The sequence below is a fragment of the Dermochelys coriacea genome, chromosome 2, assembly GCF_009764565.3.
Source record: "Dermochelys coriacea isolate rDerCor1 chromosome 2, rDerCor1.pri.v4, whole genome shotgun sequence".
Lineage (NCBI taxonomy): Eukaryota > Metazoa > Chordata > Testudines > Dermochelyidae > Dermochelys > Dermochelys coriacea.
Window position 1 is genome coordinate 10,490,576 of NC_050069.1, and position 27,620 is coordinate 10,518,195.

The following is a 27,620-nucleotide window of genomic DNA, read 5'->3' on the forward strand; positions in this document are numbered from 1 at the left end:
TTTAAAAAAAAAAAAAGGGGGAGGGGGTCTCGAATAGTTTCGCTTCCTTTGTTGTCTCTGTACCACAGTAATTGAAAGTAGGGGGTTGTGCTGTGTGTGTTAATGATTTCATTGGACTGGTTAACATAACTTTTCTCTAGTGATTGCCTTCATCAGTGTTTCTCTAAATCCATATTTTTTTAATTCGCCTTTCTCATTAGTTTGAGCTGCTCTTGTAAAATCCAAACGAACACCTTGGATATGGAGGTGGTTGATAACTGAACAAAATATTACAGTGGTTCTTTCAAAAGTTTATAACTGAACATTGATTTAATACAGGTTTGAAACTTTACTATGCAGAAAAAAAAATGCTGCTTTTAACCATTTTAATTTCAATGAAACAAGCACAGAAACAGTTTCCTTACCTTGTCAAAAAAAAATTTAACTTTCCCTTTATTTTTTTTAGTTTACATTTAACACAGTAATGTAATTACTGTACTGTATTTGCTTTTCTTTTTTTTTTTTTGTGAGTCTGCTGCTGCCTGATTCAGGTTCCAAATGAATTGTGTGGTTCAAAACTCTGAGATTCTACTGTGCTCATTCATCACTTAAATATTATAGGGGAGAGGGACTTTGAGACAGATCCACAAAGGGATTAAGACACCTAACTGCCACTTCAGATACCTAAATCCAAAATTTAGATCCTCAAAACCCCTGCCCAGCTGCTGCCTATCTCTGTAGGCACCTAAATTTCTGCTGGTAAAGTGCCCATGGCATCTAAAGATCTGCCGCCTGCCATGTGCACAGCAGCCTCAGTTTAGGCACCAGGTCACCTAGCACACACTTAAGCCCCAACAGGAGGTGGTGGGAGAGATGGTTCCTTGTAACCTTTAGCCTAGTGGTTAGAGCACTCACCCACAATGTGTGGACACCAAAGTTCGGTTCCCCCTATCCCCTTTAATAAATTTTGCTTCTCATGGCTGCTTGATCCCAGGATGTCTGCTTGGGCCCTAAATGAGAAATACACTATATGTAAAACTCAAACTACTGAGCCTGCATTCCCAGATGAGGTGAGGTGGGGAAATTATCCCCATTTTACAGCAGGGGGAGCTGAAGCACAAAATGATAAAAGCTAAAAGTATTCACTAATTTTTGGTGCTCGGCTTGAGATGGCTAGAGCTTGATTTTTCAGAATACTTTAGAACGCAGCTCCAGTGGGCTTCACTTGCAGTTATGAGTGTTCAGTACTTCTGCAAATATGAGGCAGAGACCCAGCATGGAAATTTTCAGACCACATGGTTAAAATTTGGCCAAGTTTTAAGCAGCTGGAAACAGGGTCTTATAATGGAAAGTGTTGGACAACTTTAACTATAGCTGTCACTGCCATCTCTGCCTTTAATTTTAATACCATAAAATTCATTTCTGCGAATGTTGCAACCTCTGGTTTGGTTAAATTGAGCTTTTATAAGGCAGCTGGTATAAGGCAGACCTGACAAAACTTCTTTTGGATAAATACTGCATTGCTGTCTCTAGTGCTGCTTATCCCGTTAGCTTTGCTAATGGAAGGATAATCCATTCGCTGGGGCACTAGCCTGGAACTCGGGAATCCCAGGTTCAATTCCCTGCTCTGCCACAGACTTCCTTTGCAACCTTAGGCAAGTCCTTTAATGTCTCTGTTCCTCAGTCCCCGTCTCTAAAATGGGGGTAATAGTTCCCTACCTCACCGAGGTGATGGAAGTATAAATAATTTAAAGATTCTGAGGTGCTCAGTCACTACAGTAATGTGGGCCATGTGAGTACCTAAGAGAGAGAGATTTGTAAGCACAGATGTTCTCTAACACACACTGCAAAATCAAGTTTGATTGCTGAGGTTACATTAGTAACAGCTAATTTGGGCATGTGAATTAATTAGCACTCTATTATTTATACTGGATTCATCCATAGCTAATGGTGAGTTCATGCAAGAACTCATGTGTCTTTGCATGAGCTTAGGTGAACCCTCAGTTCTCAAAATTAGTTCTTTTTAAAGTGTTGAAAATGCAGCTCCCCTTAGATTTAATGCAATTGAGACTTTAAATCTCTTTCCAGTCTTTTTACCGTATAGATATGCATCTTGTTTCAGAATGATTTTCACTTAATAAATAAATGTCCTGTTGAGATGTTTTATTGCTGTGCTTAACTGACAACTGTAGCTATGTCAACATTTTTAATTTGCAAAAGAAACCCCAATCTGCAGAAGCTCTTTCATAAAACATATGAGTGTATTTAGATTGTTGTTTTTCAAGAAGGCAACTGCAAGTCTCATATAAAGCATTTGTTCCGTTCTGACTAAACAGATTTCTCTCTGACTTGACAGTAAGCTAAATATAATATGCAAGGCAACTAATTTCAATCCAATATAAAGAATTTCCAAATTAATAAGTAGAGTATCTTTTATTTATTCTGTTTTTACTGTGAATTTCTAAAAGTCTGTTTAATCTGATATAAACCATAGCAATAGAAAAGACTCTAGGCATGCAGTCTTCTAACTGTTCTGCTACAATTTTTTCTGTTAACAGCCACAACTTGTTTAAAAATTATCTTTAGATAGAGAACTAAATATGTGGTAAATGTGCCATTCTATTTGACTAATGCCAGTATCAGCCTTGCAAGGACAAACTATTAGTAATACAAATAAAGGCCAATGTGGTTGTGAGCAGCACAACACAAGATGAATGAACGTTTTTATCCTAAGTAATGTTATCTGAAATTGTAGTTGGAAGCAATATGTGTCTCGTGATACCTTCAAGTAATGCGGGGGGAGCAGGGGAAATACTTTTGGAATGTCTGTGACTGGAAATCTTAAAGAAATTGGATAACTCTAATGGCTACGCTTACAACAACAAATGTTTCAGATGAGGATCCTGAGTTATAAACACTGTAGCTGTAATAACTAGAATACTAATCTTAAATTTTCTTTTACAGGTTGGTAACCAGCACATATATCAGCCTGTGGGTAAACCAGGTAAGCCATACATTTACTATATAATCAGCATGAACACTCAAGTTCCTGATCCTTGATGCTTTTTTTCTCATCTCAGAAATTGCATTAGTTGCCACAGTAGTAAATAATAATCTAGGCCAATATTGGATACCCTGAGGTTAGGCATCTAAATACAATTTGGCATGATTTTCAGAAGTGGTAAGCACTCACAACATCTATTAATTGTTTTGGGAGGTGTCCTGGCTGATTTTATTTAAACGCCAAACTTTTGGCCACAGAATTTTCAAATTTGTGGCTGAGATTTTTGAGGCTTTATTAAAATGTTCACGTTGTTATCTTCATTGTTTCAAGGCTTGAAAAAAAGACGACTGGGATCTTTTAGACTCTGACTTCCTTTAGCTGAAATAAAGATAAGAAGCATAGTTTGGCAGATGGAGTTTTCATAAATGGAAATAGAACAAACTTATTTAATGTGCTGAATACCTTTCCAAAATGTTATAAAGTCAATAATAAATTTAGTCCTTTTGTAAGGTGTGCAAAATATATTGTTAACTAGATCATGCAGCACCGCCAAAGAAACCACCTCGTCCTGGAGCCCCCAGCCATTTGGGTAGTCTTGCCAGTCTCAACAGCCCTGTGGACAGCTACAATGAAGGAGTGAAGGTACATTGCTCAGTGTCAAATGAAGTATGTTTTAACTAATTGCTCATTATGCACCAAAAAAGAACCATCAGCAGTTACTAATGTGGGAGCTGATGCTGAAAGTGAAAACAAAATTGAAGCTTGTAACTGAATACGTTGTTGTGGGACATATTCACACTGGCTGTTTGCTATTGTGGTTTTGCATCTCCTTCCAATCGGACCTTGTTTGGAACAAGAATTCCTGAAAATAATACTCTCCCTCCCCCATCCATCTCCCTTCACCTGCCATTGTGCTTGTTGGAGTTTCATTTGCCATTACTTCCAGCTTGAAGAGCAACTGATATGTGGGGTACAAGAGACCATTCTCACTGCCCATTCTTCCAGCTTATCAGAGTGATATTAATTGGTGGAAAGCAAATAGCATAACCACAATTCTATTTATTTCAATAATGTTATGATTATTAACATAGTGGTTTGGTGCATGCCTCTGCTCATGAGGATGCGTGAGACATTGGACTTCTTTTCTTGTTCCCCTCTCGGCTGTGATGTTCCAGCATGCTTCTTGCTGCAATGTCATAGCTGCCCTAGAGCAGTAGTTCTCAAAGCCGGTCCGCCGCTTGTTCAGGGAAAGTCCCTGGCGGGCCACGCCAGTTTGTTTACCTGCTGCATCTGCAGGTTCGGCTGATCGCGGCTCCCACTGGCTGCGGGAAGGGCGGCCAGCCCATCCCTCTGCCCACGCCACTTCCCGCAGCCCCCACTGGCCTGGAGTGGCGAACCGCAGCCAGTGGGAGCCGCAATCAACCGAACCTGCGGACGCCGCAGGTAAACAAACCGGCCTGGCCTGCCATGGGCTTTCCCTGAAAAAAGCGGCAGACCGGCTTTGAGAACCACTGCCCTAGAGCCCTGATAAGGGGTTGTGGGGAAGGGCCCAGTAAATGGTGTATCTAAGTATACAATGTGGTTTTTAAAAGTTTTTCTTGTTCACTGTTTCATCTCTAATAGAGATGAAATAGCAACATATGAAACTGTACAGAACTGCTCCATATACTAAACAATCACCTGATCCCTTCACCCCCAAGTGGGATTCCATGGTGGCTCTGACACTGCAAAACTCTGCGCTCTGGAGCATCCCAGTGGAGTGGATGCCGCAGTTTGGCCTAAAGCACAAGAAAGCTGCATGTGCCCCTTTTCTAGGGGCTGACGTAATTGGGATTTGTTTCTTAACATACAGGTCACCTTTAAACATGTCTGTTCACTGCTTTTGGGGATTTGTTTGCCTTGTAAATTATCAGGAAGTTGAAACTCAAGTGGCCTCTGTGCCTCCTGAAATGGAAGAGGCTGGAGCTGTTCTCAGTGGGAGCAGTTTTTCAGGGGCAATATATGATGCTGCCTGAGAACTCTGGGTCGGTGATATTTTAACAGTGAAACAAACTTTATGCAGTGTGGTGTTTTATTCCTGACATCCTTTCCTTTCATCTCTGGAGTAAAATATGGCACCATGAAAATTTGATTTCTCCTGTTGTAATATTACTGACCCAGAATCCTCAGGCAACTGCATTCCCTCCCCTGCCTCCACTTTCTCAGCTGATGCCATCAAAAGAGTGGCAACAGATATTTTTCTGTTCCAACAATATCCTGAGAGGGAAAAGGTGAAGAAGATATTATAGCTAAACTTGCACTGTCCAACATAAGCTCCCACAAAGCCATATAAGTTATGTGCTGCCATAATACAAATAAATGATGATATAATGCAAGGACAACTGAAGTGAAGTTTTACAAACATGCCTCAAGGGAAAAGAGAAACTCTCAGTTATTCAATCCTAGCCTTCCCAAGTCTGCAATGAAGACCTGGATTCCCTTGCAGAAGTGGACATTGCTGGTATGGTTAGTGATATCTGTTTTATAGTTCTAAAAAAAATACGGAAACCCAGTTCATCCCCAGCTGGGAAATACAAAACAAACCATTGAAGTCGTACGCTTAGCAAAAATGAACTATTTCCACAAGATTCTTTCTCTCTTGTTTTTTGTTCTGAGATTATCTGAATGCTTCAGAATCAGCATAAATGAACAGAACTGGCCACTTAGAGCTAGATTGTTTATTATAAAATGATGCCAGTGCTTTTCAAGTTGCCAAACCTCAGAAAATGTAAAAAGCAATAACAGATGTGTTACTAAATTCAGCTTTTCTGTCTAAAATTCCCTTATAAATACTAACACTTGATGAACATTAAAAATATTTGCAGAAAAAATATACCTTTGACACCCAGGCCAGACAAAAACTACAATGCAAAGGTAATTGGAGACATTAGATTTAATAAAAGATGCACAGATTCTCAGTGGCTAGAGCTATTGGTTTCTTTTCAGAAGAAAAATAGTTTTGTGTTAATTTTCTGCATTGAGAGTCTGTTTTTCCTGAAACTGGTTTGTCTTACCTTCTTTTGGGAGGCTTGTATTTGAATACAACATGGCTTTGTCAAAGTCTTCCAAGTTAAAAAGAAGATTTTCCTGGGATCATTAGTGCATAAAAATATGATAAAGAAGTGAGTCTCTTGCAAATTGTGCTGGTTGAACTTATAAATTCCTAACTCGCTTTTCCATAATGCCAGAATTCAAGTAAAAATGACAAGACTTGAGGTTCTTAATCCCTGGAGCCTGTGGGGAGAGAGGCATCAAAAAAATGTACAGTATACAGTTACTTGTTCAGGGGAAGTCAGCCAACCTTGTGAAGATAACCCTAGCTGTTTAGTTTGCGGTGGAACAGTGTTGCTATTGGCTATAGAAACAGCAAAGAGAAAAAAATTAAGTATCAAGAACTACAGATACCCTTATTCTGTGATTCCAAGACCCAGCCAAAGGAATCAAATGAGTTGTGTGTAATCAGTCCAAAATGGTGTCTCAGTAGTTTGTAACCACAGTCTTAACCAAGAATCTTCATGAACAAGAGCAGTACAGTTAGATGACTAAATATTTCCCACTATGAGGACTTCAAAAACAAATCTTCAAGCAAGAATTATGCAACCTCTGCCTGAGCTATCAAGCAATGGATTATTAGCTGTGTTAAAAAATACCAGCACTTCACCTGGTACACTTTCCTACTATGAAAAAGACCCCTAACTCCATTTACTGCTTTGCTATTTGCCAGATTGGTTTGTTCCTGTCAAGCTTTGCATGTCCTCTTCCCCATTTATTTTGTAAAATGTAAGCATGAGTGCATGGCAAATAACTTCATTTCCTGTGCGGGGGTGCTAAGAAGATTGCTCAGACATTATGCTTCCGTAACAAATGGACCAATATCTAACATGAGCCAGCCAAAATTGTTATGAATGCATTTTTGTTGCAGGCTTTTTTTTTAACTGATCTCTTGTTACTGCACTTGTTTTGTTGGGGTTTTTCCTGCTGCATTTTATTAATATTGTTTTTCTTTTTTTCCCTTCCTTTGGTAAATTTCTTTAACCTTCCCACATATTCTGCTCAACAATAGCCATGGAGGGTAAGCACAGAGTGTATGTGTTTGTGGTGTGTGCGTGCTATTCACAAATGGCTTTGCATGTGACTTGACAATAGAGATGATTAAGTGTTTAATTTCTACTACAGTGTCACTGAAATGTATTAGAATTCACACAACCTTGCACCATCAGCATAACCAATAACAATATTCATTTTCCCATCAATGTAAGAGATGGATGCTTTATCCTTGTATTTTCTATCAGCACCTACGTAGTGGAATGCAACAAAACTGGATTACTCTGTGCTAAATCCTGGATTCCTTACTCAGGCAAAGTGCCTAGGCATTGCTATGGCCTCATCACTGTAGTATGTGAGTGCTTCCCAGGTATTTAAAAATACAAATTAGGTTTTGGGTTTTTTTCTTTCCACTCTGTAGACTTAAGCTTAAATAGCTTTTTGTTCGCTTTTTTACATTTGTGTGTGAATGGGCATGAGAATTTGTTGAGGGAAAGCTAAGCCACGGAATTGAGTTTTGCATTTTACTTTGGAAGTGGTGAGGGTCACAGTCGTTTTTCTTTTCAGGGACTAAGGTCCATAGTGTGAGCCCAGCTCCTACGAACAGTCCTCCTTCTACAGTCATGAACCTCCTGCTTCCTGCCATGGTTACAGAAGGAATGGCAATCTAGATAGCCGGGGTCAATTTCATGGAGGGCTTTGAATAGCGGGATAGAACCATTGAACTGAACTCTATTCCCTGGAGAGCCTGTGTAGAGAGCAGAGCTCTGGGGTAATGTAACCACAATGAGCTGTGTTGATACACTTGATGGAGTGCTCTGTTTTATACCAGTTAGAGCTTTTTCAGGGTCTGTGGCTTCATTCCTAGATATAGTGGGTTGTCATAATCAAACCTGGAAGTCTCAAATGCTTGGATCCCTGTGACCAGGTCTCTGTTCCACAGAGCAGAATATTACTCAGTTGCAGATGGAAGTGGACGTTTTTTGCTACAAAATGGCTTTGGTCATCCAGTACCATTGAGGTATCTAAAAAAACTTCAAGGTTGTAGACTAGCCTTACAATCGAATGGCAGATGCTGTTGAGAGTGGGGGGTTTTACAGAGTATTTCGAAATCTGTTCCTCTTCCTATCAGGATCACCTCAGTCTTGCTTGGATTCAGCTTTAGCCTAGCTGGGGATCTATGGGAGTTTTGCTTGAGTTAAGGATTGCAGGATATAGCCTGGTATTTCTCTGATCTACCAGAGAGAAAATATTTAAAACAGTTGAATCTTAGCTGCATTGGCAGTGCTTTAATCGTGAGCATGTAAAATAAATAAATTTTCATTTTCCTTAATGTTCCATGTGGATTCCACTAACAAAAAGTTTGGTAATATACACTGCAGTACTCTTCCTCTCTGCTGCTGCATATGTTGCTAACAATTTATCCTTGACGTAGCTGTGAGGGATCGAAACAGTTGTTTGAAAATTTAGGCTCTGATACTCCATTGTCTTGAGCTTTGTGTTATTATTTGCACCCAGAGAGATTAAGTAAAAAGTGGGTGTAAAGCAAAGAATTATGATTTGGCAGTGTGCCCCATCTATTTGCACAGGTGTAAATGACTTCATGAGGTGCAAGGCAGTGAAGAGTCAAGTTCTTTATCTTTCAGGAAAAACTGTATTTTTGGCCATGCAGGTAAATGTGTGAATTACCAGTTCCTATATCAAAACAAATATGATCTAAGTTTTTGCTGAGAAAATGAGGGGTCTGAAAACCAAGTGGTCAGGTTGAACAATTTGCTCCCTAAAACTTGCACCATGAAATTCATTCGTGCCCTGAAGGTGAATTCTTGCAAAATTTCAGAGGGAACAATCTCTGCAGTTGAAAACCTCTAAGGAATTTTAAACATGCTGTAAATATTTTTTGGTACTTCTCATTCCCAGATTCTCTCAATGCTGCTTGTTCTGTCCAGCGAGTCATAAGGGGAGCTCTTCAAAGAATTCATGGTGTAAAATTCCTTCAACTTCATTTCACTAACCAAACTCAGTCAAAAAATAATTAGACTTAAATATCTTCAGATTTGACAGCAATGCTTAATCAAAAAGAACCCTGGGTACATTTTCAGGGGGTGTGGAGGGAAGGACTTTTCTTAAATCAGCAAACTACATCCTGAATTCTGTTGACTTTCTGAAGTATCTAGCACCATCTCTTGGGGAAAGAGAGGAAAAACAGCATCTTTTTTTGCTCTTAGCTTCAGCCACAGGAAATCAGCCCTCCCCCCACTGCCAACTTGGATCGTTCCAATGACAAGGTGTATGAGAATGTAACTGGACTGGTGAAAGCTGTAATAGAAATGTCCAGTAAAATCCAGCCTGCCCCTCCAGAGGAGTATGTGCCCATGGTGAAGGTAAGAAGACCATGTGCCCATGGTCATTTTCTTTAATCATTCTTTTATTTCTATCCTGACTGGCACCGTAGTTGTCAATGCATAAAATAGAACAACTGCGTAACATTGGAAAGCTTGTGAGTAGAAACACACCTGTCTGCGTCTGTGCATGCATTATTTTCATTATCAGGACAGGGGTGCTTTGAAGGATATTGAAAAATCATTACAATCAGTAGTTGACGCAAGACTGTCTATGATCATGAAGAATTGAATGTGGTCTGCAGCAATTTCTTTACTTTTTACAAAGAAAAAGTGGATTTTTTTTAAATTGATCTTTTGACAAACTTCAGTCACTGTCAGTTTGCTGCGTATATGTGTTTTCTCTGGTTAAGCCATTTTTCCATTTTATGAAAGAAAAAAATTCAGGGTGGAATTTTCAAAATTGCTTAGCAGCATTGCTCTGCTCTCATTTTGGTCAGTGGTCAAAGCAGTTAGGCCAATACTGAGAGCTTTTGAAATTCTCAACCTAAATCCTTTGACATCCACAATAATTTTTAAAGATGTAATAGGTTTTTTCCACCAAATGCATCCGATGAAGTGAGCTGTAGCTCACGAAAGCTTATGCTCTAATAAATTTGTTAGTCTCTAAGGTGCCACGGGTACTCCTTTTCTTTTTGCGAATACAGACTAACACGGCTGCTACTCTGAAACCTGGTTAAGAGATGTAATTGTATCCATGGGCATAAATGACATACCTAAGATGAAAGAAATAAAATAATGCTGAAAGGGCATAATCGAATCGGAAAATATTGATGCATTGTTGTGCTGCACTTTGTCCTGTTATAATGTCACTTTGATTTTTTATTTGTTTTTTTTAATTTATTAGGAAGTTGGTTTGGCACTACGAACTTTACTGGCAACAGTAGATGAGACCATTCCAGTGCTCCCTGCAAGCACTCACCGAGAGGTATGTAAGGATTTGCTCATATCCGATTCAGTACATTAAGTGTCAAGTCATTTTCAACTAGGATAATTATTGGGACATGTATTGTATCATGAGCTTTTATAAATATTAAAATACTAGATCCTTTTAATTTATTCACATACCGACACCTTCAAGTAGTGTTCTCATGAGTGCTCCATTTCAGATGCACATGTGCCTTGAGCCCTAAATTGGAGATTTTTCTGCTAACAGTGCCTGTTTGGCCTACACTTGTGCCCTATGCCTCCTCGTGCAGGACACCAAGGCTATATAGGGATGTGCGGGCAAACCACCCTCAGCTCCATCTCTGCTGCCTTGGCCTGAGACAGAGCTCGAACTTGCTCACCGTGAGCATGCCTCGGCCATTTCACATTCTTCCTATAGATGTTCATTAAGTTTTGTTAGTATGGTTGTTAATAGTAGTTATAATTACTTAGTAAGTGTTAGTAGTGAGAGGATACTTAGTTTGTTTTTTCTTCTCCTCTCTTTTTTCCCTTGGAGAGTCTTGGCAGGGAATGCCTGGGTTGCCAGGCTTCAGACGGTCCCTCTCATGCTGAGAGGCCATATCTGTGAGCTATGGTTGATTGGGGGAGTCCCATTTCTCCCAAAACTGCAATTTCTGCCCGCTCTCAAGTCAAGGACAAGGAAGAACAGGGAGATTAAGCTCAGATTGTTATTGATGGAGCACTCACTTTGATCAGCATCTGAATCAGGTTAGGGGACCTGCCCCATGTATATCTGTCTCTGCACAGATCCAGTGACCTTGGCACAGGCTTCTCCGAAGAACAGGAGGTCATTGGGGGCTTCTTAGAGGGCTTCCAAAAAGAGATGTATGGTCTCTCATCTGAAGGAGCCTACTCCAAAAAAGCCCAAATCCCATGTAAAATCTATAGCCTTCAAAGTTTCGACCTCTTGGCTTGGTCCTGTTGACTTGAAGAACTCCTCCGCCAAGGCCAGCAGAGCAGGAAAGCCCTGGAGCTTGAGAGAGAGAGACATGGCTCCAAGAGGGCTTCTATACCTCTATTCAGGGATAAGGAGGGCAAGCGTAAGCACCCTGATCTGGTACTGTCAGACTCAGTCCCACTGTTGGCACCTGTCCATTCAGCACCATTGGTACTGAGCAAGTAACACTGCCAAACTCCATTGACACCTACATCAGTACACCTGCCATTCACAGTACCATCATCTTTGGCTACCGTGTCAGTACCAATTCCCTACTCAATACCGCAAGGGTGTAGATATGTGAGAGACCTGTCCATAATGGATGTTGCAGAATTCTCAGTCCACATGGCTATCGAGCATCTTTTGGTACCACGACCACAGTCTCAAGACTATACTATCCCACAGAACTGCAGGACTCTTCACCCTTTTCTATGTGGGCTCCTCCATTGAACGATGTTGAGGAGAATTAAGGGGACTTCCAGTTGGTCTCTTCTTTCAGTCTAGTGTTCCCAAACATATCCTGTCAGGAACTCATTCTTTGACAGTTACAGGGAAGATCGCAACTGCCACCAAAGGTGATGTAACCAACTCTGCATGCCACCCCCACTCCTGTACGGGCTTCCTCTCTGGTGGCGATACTGGGATCCCTGGACTTCTTACCAACAACAATTCTCCAGACCACCAGTACCATCTCAAAGAGAGACTAGGGTTGCTCAGTCTTCTCCTCCCCAACCACACAGGAGGACACATTTGAGGAACAGGAGGCCAGGGTGAATAAAGAGGCCACCGATCTCATCCTTGTCTCCAGATGAAGCTGTGGTGCCGGCTGGTGATTTTCAGCAAGTTCAAGATCTTATAAAGAGGATAGTTGACATTCTTCAAATTCCACTCGAAGAGGTCAGGGATTCACGACTCAAGCTGTTGGATATCCCACAGTCAGCAGCACACTCCAGGGTGGCGTTACCCATCAGCAAGGCTCTCCTGGATCCAGCTAAGGCTGTGTAGCAAACAACTTCTACTATTCCACCAACGTGTAAAAGGGCAGATAAGTATTCTATTCCCCCTAAGGACTCTGATTTCTTATTCTCCCACCCTCCACCTAACTCTCTAGTAGTGGATGCGGTAAACAAACAGGGCAGGCAACGCTTCTCCAGGTCTACTCCACATGACAAGGACCAAAAGAGACTGGATTTATTTGGATGGAAGTCCTGTTCATCGGCAACCCTGCAGTTCAGGATCGCAAACTATCAGATGCCAATACAATTTCACAAACTAGAATAGATTGATGGTCTTTATTGAACACCTGACATAGGTACATAGAGAGCAATTCCAGTCCATCATTTCAGATGGCCAATTATTGCCAGGACCTTTCTTCAAGCATACCTGGATGTTTTGGACACTGCTGCCAGATCCATCTCCACAACAGTAGTTATGCACAGGCCATCATGGCTCCAGCTTTTGGGATTTCAGGAAGAAGTACAGAACACCACTGAAGACTTCCCCTTCATTGGTCATAAGCTTTTCTTGGAGACCACAGATGAGTCCTTCCATACACTGAAGGATGCTAAAGCCACTTTACGCTCCTTGGGCATATATACACCTACAAATATGGGACCATTTAGGTCACGAACTGCCCAGAGACTGCATCCTGCTCAGTTCTCTGGATTCCATAGATCCACCAAACCCCACAGAAAAATACATAAGTTTCCGAGAAAGAGGGGTTCTTTCACCCTTCGCAACCACACAACAATGTTCAAAGCAGCAATTTTGATGGGCCAGTCGAGGGTTCAAATGCATCTGGTTTTACAGCTGCACCAATTTGCCTACCACGTTCCCTTTAGGACCACATTACTTATTTCCAGCATTCCTGGAGATGAGCTACTATAGATAAGTGAATCACAGAAGTCATAACATCAAGCTATACCGTCCATTTTACAGCACTCTCTCTCTTCAATTCCTCGTGGGGTTTATATTAACACAGGAGCTGAACTGTCCTCTCCTGTTAGGAGCAATAGAGCCAGTCTCTCCCCCTCACAGGGTCAAGAGGTTTTACTTGAAGCATTTCCTCATACCAAAGAAGGGTGGAAAGTGGAAGCTGATCTTAAATCTAAGACATCCAAACAAGTTTGTAAAGCCTCAAAAGTTCAGTATAGTGACTCTGGCAGCTATATTTTCTTCATTGGAGAAGAGGGATTGGTTTTCAGCCCTCGACCTACAAGATGCCTATTTCCATATAATGATACGCGCCCTTCCCACAGGAAATATCTACAGTTCACTGTAGGTCAGGATCATTTCCAATACAGAGCATTTCATTTCGGTTTATCCTGTGCCCCAAGGTTGTTCTCCAAAGCCCTGGCAATAGCGGCTGCTTACCTCCAACAAGAGGACATCCTAGTCTTCCTGTACCTTGACGACTGGCTACTCAAGGGCCATTCTTACAAAGCAGTTCTGTCTTCTACCCAGACAGCCCTTGCTCTTTTCCAAGAGTCGGGTCTTCAGCTCAATATAAGCAAATCCATGTTAACCCCCAAAGAAGATTGTTTATAGGGGCTTCTTTGGAATCTTTGACTGAGGGTCTTTCGTCTCTTAGATATGTTCGTAAGTTTGTCAGATTTGGTATGGACAATTCAGGGGAGTCCTTGGACTGCTATAAGGAACTGTCTTCAGCTTCTGGGACACATGGCAGCTTGCACTTAGATGACCGATCACACAACGCTATGCCTTCGCTGAAATTCAAGGTTGGCTCAGAACAACCTATTCTTCAGTCAGACACACCTTGGACAGGCAGGTGATGGTTCCTCTACAAGTGAGGAGCTCCCTGTCTTAATGTAAAGATCAACTCAGTGTCTGCATGGGCATTCCCTTCTGTCACCCACCTTTATCACAAACTTCAACAACAGACACATCGCTGTTGGAATGAAGAGCTTATCTCAATGCTCTCTCAACTTAGGGTCGGTGGACAACTTAGAAAACTAATCTCCACATCAATCTGTTGGAGCTGAGGGCTGAGCAAAATGCCTACTTCTATTTCCTACTTCTCTTCAAATCAGTCCGGGCCATGATGGACAACATGTGCTGCATGATCTACATCAACAAGCAGGGAGGAGCAAGATCCTCCTCTGTGTGCCAAGCTATGGAACTGGTGCATAGCTCATCAGATCCAAATTTCTGGGCGTCCCAGGCATTCAAAACACTACAGCCAATGTTCTCAGCAGACACTTCTCACAGGACTACAAATGGGAGCTAGAATCTGAAGTCCTCCACAACTTATTCCGAAGAAGGGGTCTCCTGGAGGTGGATCTCTTCGCCACCTCCAGGAACAAGAAGTGCCCTCTTCTCTGCTCAAGAGTGGGTCTGAGCCACCACTCACTGGGGGATGCATGCCTTCCATTTGGAAGAAGGGTTTGCTCTGTGCATTTCCTCCGAGTCCACTAGTACTCAGGGTGATGAACAAAATCAGACAGGACAGAACCAGGATTATCCTTATATTACCAACCTGACCTAGAAAAGCTTGGTATCCTTACCTGCTTCATCTATGCGTCCATCCACTGATCAAACCCGTGACAACTCCTTATCTCCTCTCACAGGATGTGGGTTGCATGCTTCATTTCACCCCGATCTTTGCTTTCAGGCATGTTTCCTCAATGGTTCTCAGGGTTAAAATCCTCCTGCTCAGAGGAAGTACAACAGGTGTTACTGAATATTTCGAAGAAGTCAGCCTGTCCTCCTTACCTGCAAAAATGGAAGAGATTCTTCCATTGGTGCTGTCGTTGCTGCTTCCTGCCTCTTTCAGTAATCCTGGATTATCTGATGGATCTGAAGAAATTGGGGTTAACAGTGAGCTCAGTTAAGGTCCATTTGCCCGCCGTATCAGTCTTTCATCCAACTATAGAGGGCTTTTCCATATTTGCTCATCCTGTGTTATCTAAGTTTATTAAGTGTTTGGGCAATCTCTACCCCATGGGTGGGGAACCTACGGCCCACGGGCCAGATCCAGCCCATTGCTTAAAGTCTCCACGTCACAGACTGGAAGCCCTGAGTCTCAGTGCCACCCTTCCTCTCCTCTCCCCCCCTCCCACAGCACTGGAGCTGTGAGCACTGGCTTCCCCTGCTGTGGAGGGAAGCCAGGGTTGCCAGGCCAGTAAAAGTCCAGTCGGCTCCATGCAGCTCCAAGAAATAGCTGGCATGTCCCTGCAGCCCCTAGGCACAGGGGTGATCAGGGACGCTCCGTGTGCTGCCCCCAGCACTGGCTCCTCATCTCCCATTGGCCAGGAACCGTGGCCAATGGGAGCTGAAGGGCGGCACCTGCAGGGGCAAGCACTGCACAGAGCTGCCTGGCCGTGCCTCTGCCTAGGGGCCGGACTTGGCGGCCACTTCCAGGAGCAGCACGGAGCCCGGGCAGGAAGAGAGCCTGCCTCAGCTCCGCTGTGCCGCAGACCAGGAGCTGCCTGAGGTAAGCACCTCCTGGCCAGAGCCCCACACCCTGAGCTCCTTGCCCCAGGTCAAATTCCTCTCCCAAACCCTAATTCCCTTTCAGCACCTGCCCCAACCCTTTCCTACACGCCAAACCCTTTGGCCCCAGCCCAGAGCCTTCTCCTGCACCTCAAACCCCTGAGCTCCCTCCCACACCCTGAACCACTCATTTCTGGCCCCACCCCAGAGCCCTCACCCCCTCCCACATTCCAACCCAGTGAAAGTGAGGGAGAGCAAGCGACTGAGGGATGGGAGTGGAGTGAGTGGGGGCTGCGGCAGGGGGAAGCCCCAAGTCTCCATGCTCCCCCACGGGGCTGTATGGACGGTGATTGATTTTTTTCTGAGGGTCAATGGCCCTGACAGGAAAAACAATTTCCCCACCCTGCTCTACCCCCAGAATAGAGACCCCCTCCACCCGGTACCTCAGCCTTATACTCTGTTACCTTGTGAAACATCCATTTAACCCTATGGAAACATGTTTTGTACTCCATTTATCTATGAAGATGGCCTTTTTTATAGCCATTGTGTCAGCTCGTAGAGTTGGGGAGCTTGATGCCTTGATGGCAGATCCTCTCTTTACTGTATTGTTCAAGGATAAGGTTTCTATACACCCACATCCTTAATTCTTACCTAAGGTTCCCTTGAAGTTCCATTTTAATCAATCTATTCATCTACTAGTGTTTTTCCCAGAACCACAGGAGTCCTGTTTTCATACCCTGGATGTTAGAAGGGCTCAGGCCTTCTACTTGGATAGGCCCATGCAATTTCAAAGGTCACCCAGGCTGTTCATCTTCTTCACAGGTAGATCCAAGGGATCCACAATTTCAGCTCAGACTATCAAGCTAGATACTTGGATGTATCATCACTTGATATGATACCACAAGCATTCATCCCCCTCAAAGGGTGATAGCACATTCTAACAGGTTACAAGCAAGATCTACATTGTTGCTTAAGAATCCACCACTATTTGAGATACATAGGGCCACTACATAGGCTTCAGTACCAACATTTTTGAAGCACTATGCTTTAATCTATGCCATCAAATCTAATGCAGCTCTGGGTACTGCAGTGTTATCTTCTGTTCTGGACTCCATTCCAAAGCTCCCTCCTCCTTTAGGGGAAACTTCTCGGAAGTCACCTGAAGTGGAGCAGCCATGGGGACGCTACTCAAAGAAGAGGTTACTCACCTGCTGCAATAAATTACAGTTCTTTGAGATGTGTCCCCCTGTGGGTACTCCGCTACCCACCTTTTCTTCCCCTGTGCCTTGGCCCTTTCTCGGTGGAGATGGTAAGGTGGAAAAAGAATTGAGGGTGGTTCACCTGCGCATCCGTATATAGCGTCAGTGTCTGGTATGAGGAGGCATAGGACTCATGTGCAGGCCAAATGGGCACTGGTAGCAGAAGAATCTCCAAGGACTTCAGAGGTATATGCGCACCTTATGTGGAGCACCCACCGGGGACACATCTTAAAGAACCATAATTAACTGCACAAGGTGAGTAACCTTTTTCTTTGAGTGCTGCTCCCTGTTCCACTGTAAGTATGCATGCTCCCCATGCTTCCAGAGAACGCTTGAAAGCAGTGTCCGTTAGTCTGTGCATGTGCCCCTACTCTCCTCATTCCTCTAGCCAAGTAGATGAAGGGCAGAGCAAACCTATTGCCTCTCCTGTTCCCTCTTACCACCACATGGCCTGGCTTGGGATCTCCATTGTCTTCATTTATTCTTCAATCTGTAAATACATATTTTGTAAATAGTTTTAGATTTTTATCTGGTAGCTTTAGCTAAGTTTTATAGTTGGATAGTTAAATAGTTAGTTTTTCTTAGCCTGCTTTTAATTCTTTGGTTGTCCAGGCTGCCTCGGAGAGTTCTAGATGGCAACACCCTAGATCTAATCTGATGGATAAAAAGAGTAAACCACTCAATTTATTGGGAAGAAACTTCCACTAGTCTTCAGTTCAGAATAGCCAATAACCAAGCACTGAGGGCTAGGTATGATTACCTGAATTACTCTAAATTCATAAACTTTATTGACAGGTTTCAGAGTAGCAGCCGTGTTAGTCTGTATTCGCAAAAAGAAAAGGAGTACTTGTGGCACCTTAGAGACTAACAATTTTATCTGAGCATAAGCTTTCGTGAGCTACTGCTCACTTCATCGGATGCATCCGATGAAGTGAGCAGTAGCTCACGAAAGCTTATGCTCAGATAAAATTGTTAGTCTCTAAGGTGCCACAAGTACTTCTTGTCTTTTTATAAACTTTATTGACAAACTTCCACAAGAGAATAGAGCCCAATTTCAGGCTCCCATTGAAGAAGGCAAGTGGTTCCCAGGACTACTCTTCAATCAGCAGTAGATACAGCAGATATATCTTCAGTGGCTTCAGGGTTTTCCAGGGAGGTCCAGATCACCATGGAGGGGCCTGCCCTTCGATAAAACTCATCTGTTTAGTCAGAAGACATGAGTCTTTATATACTGTAAAGGACTCCAGGGCCACCCTCTACCCTCTGGCAATAGATACACCTGCCGCAAAGAGAGAGTAACTGACAACTGACAGTGATACAAGCCTAGATTGATGGCTCAACAGTTTTACCACCAATGACCTTATGAGCCACCAGTAAAAGGCAAAGAGTTCAAGAAGTCCCATTGCTCTGCACCTTCTGTGGCAATAACATCATTCCAGCCTTCATCGAAATAATAATTTTGATGGGCGTTCAAGAGTTGCAAACCAGTGATGCCAACACCTGCCGATTTCCAGATACTCTTTGAGGGTCCATCTAGCACTCTTTTTTCCACATCTGGAGTGCAGTAACAATGGAAAAGTGGGTACTAAACATCATCCATTCCAGCTCTGCGGTCCAATTTACTTCCAAAATCTCCAACCCCCATCCCTTTTCATGGGCCATTCTCATAAAAAGATCCTCAGATAAGAAACAGAATTCCTCTTGCAGCGAGGAGCAGTAGAATGGGTACCTCCTCAGTAGCAAGGAAAGGGTTTTTACTCTACTTACTTCCTAGTACCCAAAAAGAAAGGTGGCCGGAGACCCATACTTGATCTCTGCCATCTCAACCCATTTTATTCCCAAATTGAAATTTTGCATGGTCACACTAGCATCTATAATCCCATGTCTAGAAAAGGGCATTTGGTTTACAGCTCTCGGTCTGAAAGACGCATGTTTTCATGTGGACATTTACCTTGCTCAGAGACGTATTTCTCAGATTCATGGTGGGCCCCAACCATATTCATTATAGTGTGCTCCCCTTCAGCCTTGCTACTGTCCCCGGGGTCTGTACCAAGGTCTTTTCAGTAATAACAGCCCATATCAGATGTTATGGCTTCACCACCTTCCTTTATCTTGACAACTGATTTCTTGTTGCAAAGACACGCCAAGAAGCCTAGAATTCACCTCATCTGTGCCCCAACTCTTTTTTTCTCTTAGACGTCAGCGTAAACTTGGAAAAGTCTGTCCTCTCTCCAACACTGACTTTAAACTTCATCAGACCATCCCAGTTACAGCAAGAGCTTATTTGCTAGAAGACAGATTCCAAATGATGCATGACCTTATAGATCAGGTCATTAGAAACCCTTGAACACCATTCAGAATTTCTCTCTCTCTTTCCTGGGACATATGGCTTCATGTAGTTATGTCACACCATTTGCCAGCCTCCATCTTCATTACTTGCAAGAGTGGCTTCGAACAGTGTACTTACCAAGCAGTCCACAAACGCCTTAATAACTGTTCCCACCAAGGTACCACCCTCTCTAATATGGTGGAGGAATCCCCACCAGGTGTGCCATTAATTTCCCCCTCACTAGACAGGATGATCATTATAGGAGCATCCCTTTTCAGCTGGGGGACTCATATGGACAACTGCACAGCATAGGGCAGTTGGACTTCCCAAGCACCAGGACATTCTGGAATTGTGGGCAGTCCGGGAAGCTTGCAAAGCCTTTCTTACATTCATTCAAGGTTGCCATGTCCTCAAAATGTTGAACAATATAACAACCATCTTTTTACATCAACAAGCAAGGAGGAGTGAGATCCATTCCTGTGTGTGCAGAAGTGGTCACCCTATGGAATTGGTGATCAACAATCAAATCACTGTGTCTGCAAATTACCTTCCAGGAGATCAGAATGTGCTAGTTGACTCCCTCAGCAGACACTTCACTATCGACCACATGTGAGTGTGACACAACTCCATGGCAGACAGTATTTTTCCTCTAGGTGAACTAATACAAGGGACCTGTTCACCTCTCAAACAAACAGAAAATGCAAATGCTCCAAAAGAGCCCTAGGTCTTCACTCTCGGAAGCCTGCATCCCAAGAAAAGGGAAAAAATTCATAGGCAGGAGTTGTAGACCAGGCTGGATGAGCAAGCATCTCAGAGCAGTGATAAAGAAAAACCAGAAAGTGTACAGGGAGTGGAAGATGGGAGAGATCAGCAAGGAAAGCTACCTTATTGAGGTCAGAACATGTAGGGATAAAGTGAGAAAAGCTAAAAGTCAATTAAAACCAATAGTAAAAGGTTCTATAGCCATATAAATAAGAAGAAAGAAGAAGTGGGACCGCTAAACACTGAGGATGAAGTGCAGGTCAAGGATAATCTAGGCATGGCCCAATATCTAAACAAATACTTTGCATCAGTTTTTAATAAGGCTAAAGAGGATCTTAGGGATAATGGTAGCATGAGAAATGGGAATGAGGATATGGAGGTAGATATTACCATATCTGAGGTAAAAGCAAAACTCGAACAGCTTAATGGGACTAAATCGCAGGGCCCAGATAATCTTCATCCAGGAATATTAAAGGAATTGGCACATGAAATTGCAAGCCCATTAGCAAGAATTTTTAATGAATCTGTAAACTCAGGAGTTGTACTGAATGATTGGAGAATTGCTAACATAGTTCCTATTTTTAAGAAAGGAAAAAAAAATTGATCGGGGTAACTAGAGGCCTGTTAGTTTGACATCTGTAGAATGCAAGGTCTTGGAAAAAATTTTGAAGGAGAAAGTAGTTAAGGACATTTAGGTCAATGGTAAATGGGACAAAATACAACATGGTTTTACAAAAGGTAGATCGTGCCAAACCAACCTGATCTTCTTTGAGAAAGTAACAGATTTTTTAGACAAAGGAAACGCAGTGGATCTAATTTACCTAGATATCAGTAAGGCGTTTGATACGGTGTCACATGGGGTATTATTAGTTAAATTGGAAAAGATGGGGATCAATATGAAAATTGAAAGGTGGATAAGGAATTGGTTAACAGGGAGAGTACAGCGGGTCCTACTGAAAGGTGAACTGTCAGGCTGGAGGGAGGTTACTAGTGGATTCCTCAGGGATCAGTTTTGGGACCAATCTTATTTAATCTTTTTATTACTGACCTCGGCACAAAAAGTGGGAGCGTGCTAATAAAGTTTGCAGATGATACAAAGCTGGGAGGTATTGCCAATTTAGAGAGAGACCGGGATATCTTACAGGAAGATTTGGATGACCTTTGTAAACTGGCGTAATAGTAATAGGATGAAATTTAATAGTGAGAAGTGTAAGGTCATGCATTTAGGGATTAATAACAAGAATTTTAGTTATAAGCTGGAGACGCATCAATTAGAAGTAACGGAGGAGGAGAAGGACCTTGGAGTATTGGTTGATCATAGGATGACTATAAGCTGCCAATGTGATATGGCCGTGAAAAAAGCTAATGCAGTCTTGGGATGCATCAGGCGAGGTATTTCCAGTAGAGATAAGGAGGTGTTATTACCGTTATACAAGGCACTGGTGAGACCTCACTGGAATACTGTGAGCAGTTCTGGTCTCCCATGTTTAAGAAGGATGAATTCAAACTGGAACAGGTACAGAGAAGGGCTACTAGGATGATCCGAGGAATGGAAAACCTGTCTTATGAAGGGAGACTCAAGGAGCTTGGCCTAACTAAAAGAAGGTTGAGGTGAAATATGATTGCTCTCTATAAATATATCAGAGGGATAAATACCATGGAGGGAGAGGAATTATTTAAGCTCAGTACCAATGTGGACACAAGAACAAATGCATGTAAACTGGTCATCAGGAAGTTTAGACTCGAAATTAGATGAAGGTTTCTAACCATCAGAGGAGTGAAGTTTTGGAATAGCCTTCCAAGGGAAGCAGTGGGGGCAAAAGACCTATCTGGCTTTAAGATTAGACTTGGTAAGTTTATGGAGGAGATGGTATGATGGGATAATGGGATTTTGGTAAGTAATTGATCTTTAAATATTCAAGGTAAATAGGACTAATCCCCTGAGATGGGATATTAGATGGATGGGATCTGAGTTACTACAGAAAATTCTTTCCTGGGTATCTGGCTGGTGAATCTTGCCCATATGCTCAGGGTTTAGCTGATCGCCATATTTGGGGTCGGGAAGGAATTTTCCTCCAGGGAAGATTGGAAGAGGCCCTGGGGGTTTTTCACCTTCCTCTATAGCATGGGGCAAGGGTCACTTGCTGGAGGATTCTCTGATCCTTGAAGTCTTTAAACCACAATTTGAGGACTTCAATAGCTCAGACATAGGTGAGAGGTTTTTCGCAGGAGTGGGTGGGTGAGATTCTGTGGCCTGTGTTGTGCAGGAGATGGGACTAGATGATCATAATGGTCCCTTCTGACCTTAATATCTATGAATCTTTTATGCTCTCCTTCTTAAATGAGTCATTCTCATCATCCTCAACTTACCCAGACAGTTCTATTTCCTGAGTCCCCTACACATGTCCTCTCAGTCGACGATCAAAATTCAGTCCTTTTCCAATCTCCTGACACAGGAGAAAGGCAGAATCCATGTCTCTTCTATCCTTGAAGGTTCTGTTCCTGGTAGCCATCACCTCAGCCAGGAAGGTGTCTCAGAGTACTGATGACAATCCACCTTACGCCATATTCCATAGAAACAAAGTCATAGCATTTACATCCTAAGTTCATCCACAAAGTAGTTTCAGAGTTTCACACAAACAGTCAATTCACTTACCTGTGTTTTTTTCCAAAACCACATGCATCTGAAAAAGAAAACGGATGTCATTCCCCCAACACACGACAAGCCTTAGCCTTTTGCCTGCAAAGGACAAAAACAATCAGAAAATCTCCCAGATTATTTATAGCTGTAGCGGAAAGAGTTCAAAGTCAAGATATATCTTCTCAGAGAATCTCTAAATAGATCTTGCGCTGTATCTTACTCTGCTATAAGCTGTCTAACATTCCTCCCCCTCATGGGGTGAAGACTCATTCTACAAGAGCACAAGTGAGTCAGGGTTAAATTTTTTCCCAGGTCATTGCGTCTGTGCCTGCAAAATCTGAATGAACAGGGGTCAATAAGAATGCTAGAAGAATATGAGTCTGAGTATGAGAGATGCTCAGTGACTCTCCCCTTCCAAATGATTACTCCACCTGCTGTGTGGTTTGTTAAAATATCTGTACACCTTTGTATTTATTGTATTTTATTGATGCTTAGATAATCAGTGTTAAGATAATTTTAAGAAAAAGGCCTGAGACAGGATGATTTAGGAACCTGGAAACAGATTTAGGAATCTGAACTCTGTGACCGTAGGTGCTGGAATTAGGGGTGCTGTCGCAGCTCATGGCTTGAAGTAGTAATAACGACCCAAATACGTGGTTTCCACCTTCAGCACCAGCACTATAAAAATCGTTCCAGCACCACTGTCTAGGACAGAAGTTCAAATTCAGCACTGGTGAATAATGTCCTCTAGTTATTAACACTAGATGGCTGTTCAGTGGCCTGAAAGAGCGAATACTTGGTCTAGTTTGTAGTGAACAAAACCCATTAGCTGCTGGAGTCTGCACAACTACTACTGCCCAGCCCCATCCAGTGTGTTGGCTACAGAGATGGAGGCCACAACATGGTATCTAAAGTATAGTGACTGCTCTAGGTTTCACCAGCAAAGAAGGAGCACTCCCTTAGGGGGAGTACACTGCACTGTTAGGAATTCCATCATGAGTGTGATACCCCAGATTATTTGTCTCCTATGAAATGCTGCCTGCAGAGCCTGACTGAACCTTGTATCTTTCCAGATTGAGATGGCACAGAAGCTGTTGAACTCTGACTTGGCTGAACTGATTAACAAGATGAAATTGGCACAGCAATACGTCATGACCAGCTTGCAGCAGGAATACAAAAAGCAAATGCTCACAGCTGCTCATGCTCTGGCTGTGGATGCCAAAAACTTGCTGGATGTTATTGATCAAGCCAGACTGAAAACGATTGGTCAGTCCAGACCCCATTAAACACTGAGGAAGAATTTTTTGTCATTCTTTTTAAGAATATTGCTCATGTAAGGATGTTATCTAGCCTTCCACCAGCAGTGAGGATTAACCCTGCATAGTCCTGGATTTCCAGTGACTCCTGCTTCATCAGACCTGATTGACAGCTGTTGGTTTTTTCTCTCTCTCATTATAAAAGTTTAACCAAGTTTTTACCATAAAGCCAAGATGGTCTGGGATTCAAAATGTGGCATTATCGCAGAATGAAGTTTGTACAGAAGCCCTTGGGAATCGAGACTGGGGAAAACAATTACATTTTACATCATCACATAGGATGTGTGTTACCTAAAATTACCAAGGGGTTATAATCTCAGAGCCAGGACTGTCCGAGCTGCAGATTGGAGAAAAATATTGTGAAGTGAAGAATTCTGGGAAACCTCAGGGCTGAGAATTCTTGCCCACAGTATGCGAGCTATCCAGACTGGAATTTTTTATTAGAACACTTATGTCGCAATATGCTAATCACGATTTACAGAGAAAGAAAATAAAAAAGCTATATTTTCAAGACTTCAGTCATTTCAAAAGAAACTAAAGCCCTCTTCATCTTTCTGCCTTTTATTTTTATGTGAATGTGTGAAACGTTTGTTTGGAAACTAGCTGTAGAACACAACTGAAAACTCTTGTATGTCTTTTCACCAGAATAACTTGCCAGTTTTTTGTAGAAATGTTATTTTCCTTGGAAGCAAAAAGCTGCTTTGTACCAGAGCAACTCAGAGCCACATTTAGAAGAGAAGTTCTTTAACCATATGTGTTCCCATTTTTATATAATTTATACAGAAAGATTAAAGCCATGTTGAATATTTTAAACCCACTGTAGTTAACTAACCCATCTTTGAGTCTGTCTTGCCTGGGAGGAGTTACAGCAGAGCAGTGTGAATGTTTTCTTCGATTTTTTTCCAGTTATACCAGCTGTTCTGTTAAAGAAAAACCACCATGCTCCCTTTTGTTTGATGGGGGTTATAAATTATTCTCAGGAAGAATATAATGAACTGTACAGTTACTTTGACCTATTAAAAAGGTGTTACCAGTGAAGTCCTGGCTGTAACATTTCTTCCTATGCTGCAGAGCACAAAGCGTTTTGGGGGAGTTTTGTGACCTTGCTTTTCTCATCAATTCTAAATTTCAGCAGTTTACATAGACTTGAAAAAACAAAAGGGCACTGTTGGGAGGAAGGCCAAAAAATTGACCTTATGGTGAATCCTTCCACATTAAGGTACACACAACTCGGCAGAGCATTTCTCCACCCAAACCTAATGTTCAAGGAGGAAAAAATTCATTCCTACAAACTAGTTCCAAAAAAAAAAAAAAAAAAGCAAAAATAGCTTAAACTAAGGCAAATAAAGTTTTTCAGCAGTATATAATCCTTCAGTTTCCCAGTTCTTCACAGGTTCCTGCCCTGGTAGCATGGATGAGCAGCCATTTTCTCCCCTCAGAGCCCCTTCCTCAATATTCCCATCTTTTGATAGGCCAGCTTTAAGGAACCCCTAGTTGTTTTATATATGCTAAAATCTTCCCACTAATACCACAAAAACAAAAAACACCCTAAGGCACATCTCAGCAAGACCAGTGAAATTATGTGGAGTTTCTAGGCCAACCCATTTAGGACTTGAACCCTACAAAATCATTAAAAACAAGTGAACTTAATGTAAATTATCAAAATAATATGCATTTCTAATTTTGTGTAACCAAAACTTCTCAGAACTGAAATGTCAGGAAGATAAAGTTGAAAACTGGGCTATTTCTGAAAATTTCAGCTTCCTCCTTAACTAGGGATGGGTTGATTTGCTTTTCCATTCAAATACATTTTAAAATAGGATATACTTTCTTCAATTGTCAACTTATTTATAACTGTGGCTGTTGCTTAACATAGTTCATGGAAGTTACCATTCTCCTGCTATATAGACATGAATTCAGTCAAGAAAAAAAGAATTGAGCCTGCATTGAGAAAAGCAACAGATTTTGAACACCAAAATACCATGGAAATGTACGTTTGTTTTAATGACTCTGCTTATTTCCTTGACAGATGGAGTGCAGGAGCATTTCATGACTCCTCTGATCTTTGTCCAACTTCTTTGCTGCTTCAGGCTAATATGCTCAGGCAGCTCAGCGCTTAACCCAAGACAAACTGAAATCCAGTACTGTGAGAGTGGTGGGACTGAGTGCAGAGCATAAACTGAAAGATGGGCTGACAACTCAGGACTAGTCAGAGATACATTGTGATTTCTGACTTCATCTGAAACTCCTGGACACAGACAATAAGACAAGTTAAAAAACCACAGAATCTCACCTAAAATTGACATTTCAGAATTCTGTTTTTTAAATGAGGTAATTTCCTGGCCCAATTTACCCCCCGGGGGTAGTCACAGATGTATCTACTAACACTAGTAGAACATGGGATGTGCTGTGGATAAATGAGCCATGTCTCAATTTTAAAAGTTGCACTATTGTTTTACCTTGTTAATTACTTTATTTTAAAAATACCTTTTGTTTTTCATACAATTGAATTTCTAAATGAAAGATTTAGGAATTACAGATGGGCTCCTGTGAAAAATGAGCCAGTTTTTTGAGCTACTTTCAGTTGTTTGTTTAAAAAAGGCAAAGATACTGAAGAAAAACAGAAGGGGGACCCTATCACAGAGAGCACTTTAGGATTTCTGGAAGTCAACCTGAAAAGATTCATTATAGAACTGCAACTTCAAAGTTTTGGTTTAGTTTGTGGGCATTTATTTGAACCTTCCCTTGTATTCAGAGCATTTGTTGTCGGGAAGGATTTTGGCTTTCTTCCTACATGATCTAATCCAGGGATTCTCAAACTGGGGTCATGAGGTTATTACATGGAGGGGTTGTGATCCCTCCATTCCAGACCCTGCTTTGCCTCCAGCATTTATATTTTTTAAAAGTTTTAAATTTATACAGGGGGTTGCACTTGTAAGTTTTCTGTGTGAAAGAGGTCATCAATACAAAAGTTTGAGAACCACTGATCTAATCTGTAGATCTCTTAAAGAATTGAGGTTGCAAAGTGAAATTCAAGTCAGTTGAACAGGGTTTCTCCCCCCTCATATTCAACAGATAAAGATTTTAAGGGGGTTGGATGTTCACAAAATGGCATTGAATAACTTTTTATAAAAGTTCAATTGCGCTCTATGATGATAGAGAAAACCATTGTAGCTACCTGACCCTTTTCAAGAGGAAATAGAGCTTTGTACAGGAATTTGAATTGGTCTAAAAAATGCTTTCAGCTTTAAGTATTCTATATGAACTCTGAAATTCCTTTTCAGATAATTTAATCAGCTTGCAAGCTTTAATGCAAGGGGGAAAAGAGGCACAATACAACTTCATCTTAACACTTTTCTCAAGTTCAATATCCTTAACCTAAGAAGTGTGGGTCACATTTATTAGTTCTAAGTTAGGGTTTAATTTAAAACAGAAGCTTTTTGGGGGATAGCAGGTCCTTGGTGTTTTGTCCTAAGCTCCAGCCTTTGATATCTATTTAAGATGAAAA

The 27,620-nt window shown here is 41.9% G+C and overlaps 1 protein-coding gene and 1 long non-coding RNA gene across 19 annotated transcripts in view; one reads left to right on the plus strand and one right to left on the minus strand.

The window, feature by feature from the left end:
* PTK2 (protein tyrosine kinase 2) overlaps nucleotides 1-27,620 on the plus strand; it is a 391,237-nt gene extending 363,617 nt beyond the window's left edge. For 6 of the 12 annotated variants that reach the window (XM_043507291.1, XM_043507296.1, XM_043507287.1 and 3 more), the window contains 6 exons: nucleotides 2,944-2,983; nucleotides 3,519-3,625; nucleotides 7,086-7,094; nucleotides 9,295-9,450; nucleotides 10,316-10,396; nucleotides 23,870-25,150. In XM_043507291.1, coding sequence (XP_043363226.1) covers nucleotides 2,944-2,983; nucleotides 3,519-3,625; nucleotides 7,086-7,094; nucleotides 9,295-9,450; nucleotides 10,316-10,396; nucleotides 23,870-24,082 — 606 coding nt within the window. In that variant the 3' untranslated portion in view covers nucleotides 24,083-25,150. Of the gene's footprint in view, nucleotides 1-2,943; nucleotides 2,984-3,518; nucleotides 3,626-7,085; nucleotides 7,095-9,294; nucleotides 9,451-10,315; nucleotides 10,397-23,869 lie in introns of all 12 variants that reach the window. The other 6 variants (XM_043507295.1, XM_043507292.1, XM_043507294.1 and 3 more) reach the window with 2 other exon arrangements.
* On the minus strand, nucleotides 432-23,871 carry LOC119850811. 7 transcript variants are annotated; one of them, XR_006278631.1, is made up of 6 exons: nucleotides 22,812-23,871; nucleotides 22,526-22,712; nucleotides 17,505-17,554; nucleotides 14,878-15,169; nucleotides 6,037-6,256; nucleotides 432-3,361 (listed from the first exon to the last, which is right to left on the minus strand). It is a non-coding gene; the product is annotated as an uncharacterized LOC119850811 (long non-coding RNA). The 7 variants fall into 7 exon arrangements; XR_006278633.1 differs by adding an exon at nucleotides 18,094-18,263 and having other exon boundaries at nucleotides 14,878-15,021; nucleotides 22,526-23,871; XR_006278630.1 differs by adding an exon at nucleotides 18,094-18,263 and having other exon boundaries at nucleotides 14,878-15,021; nucleotides 17,014-17,554; nucleotides 22,526-23,871.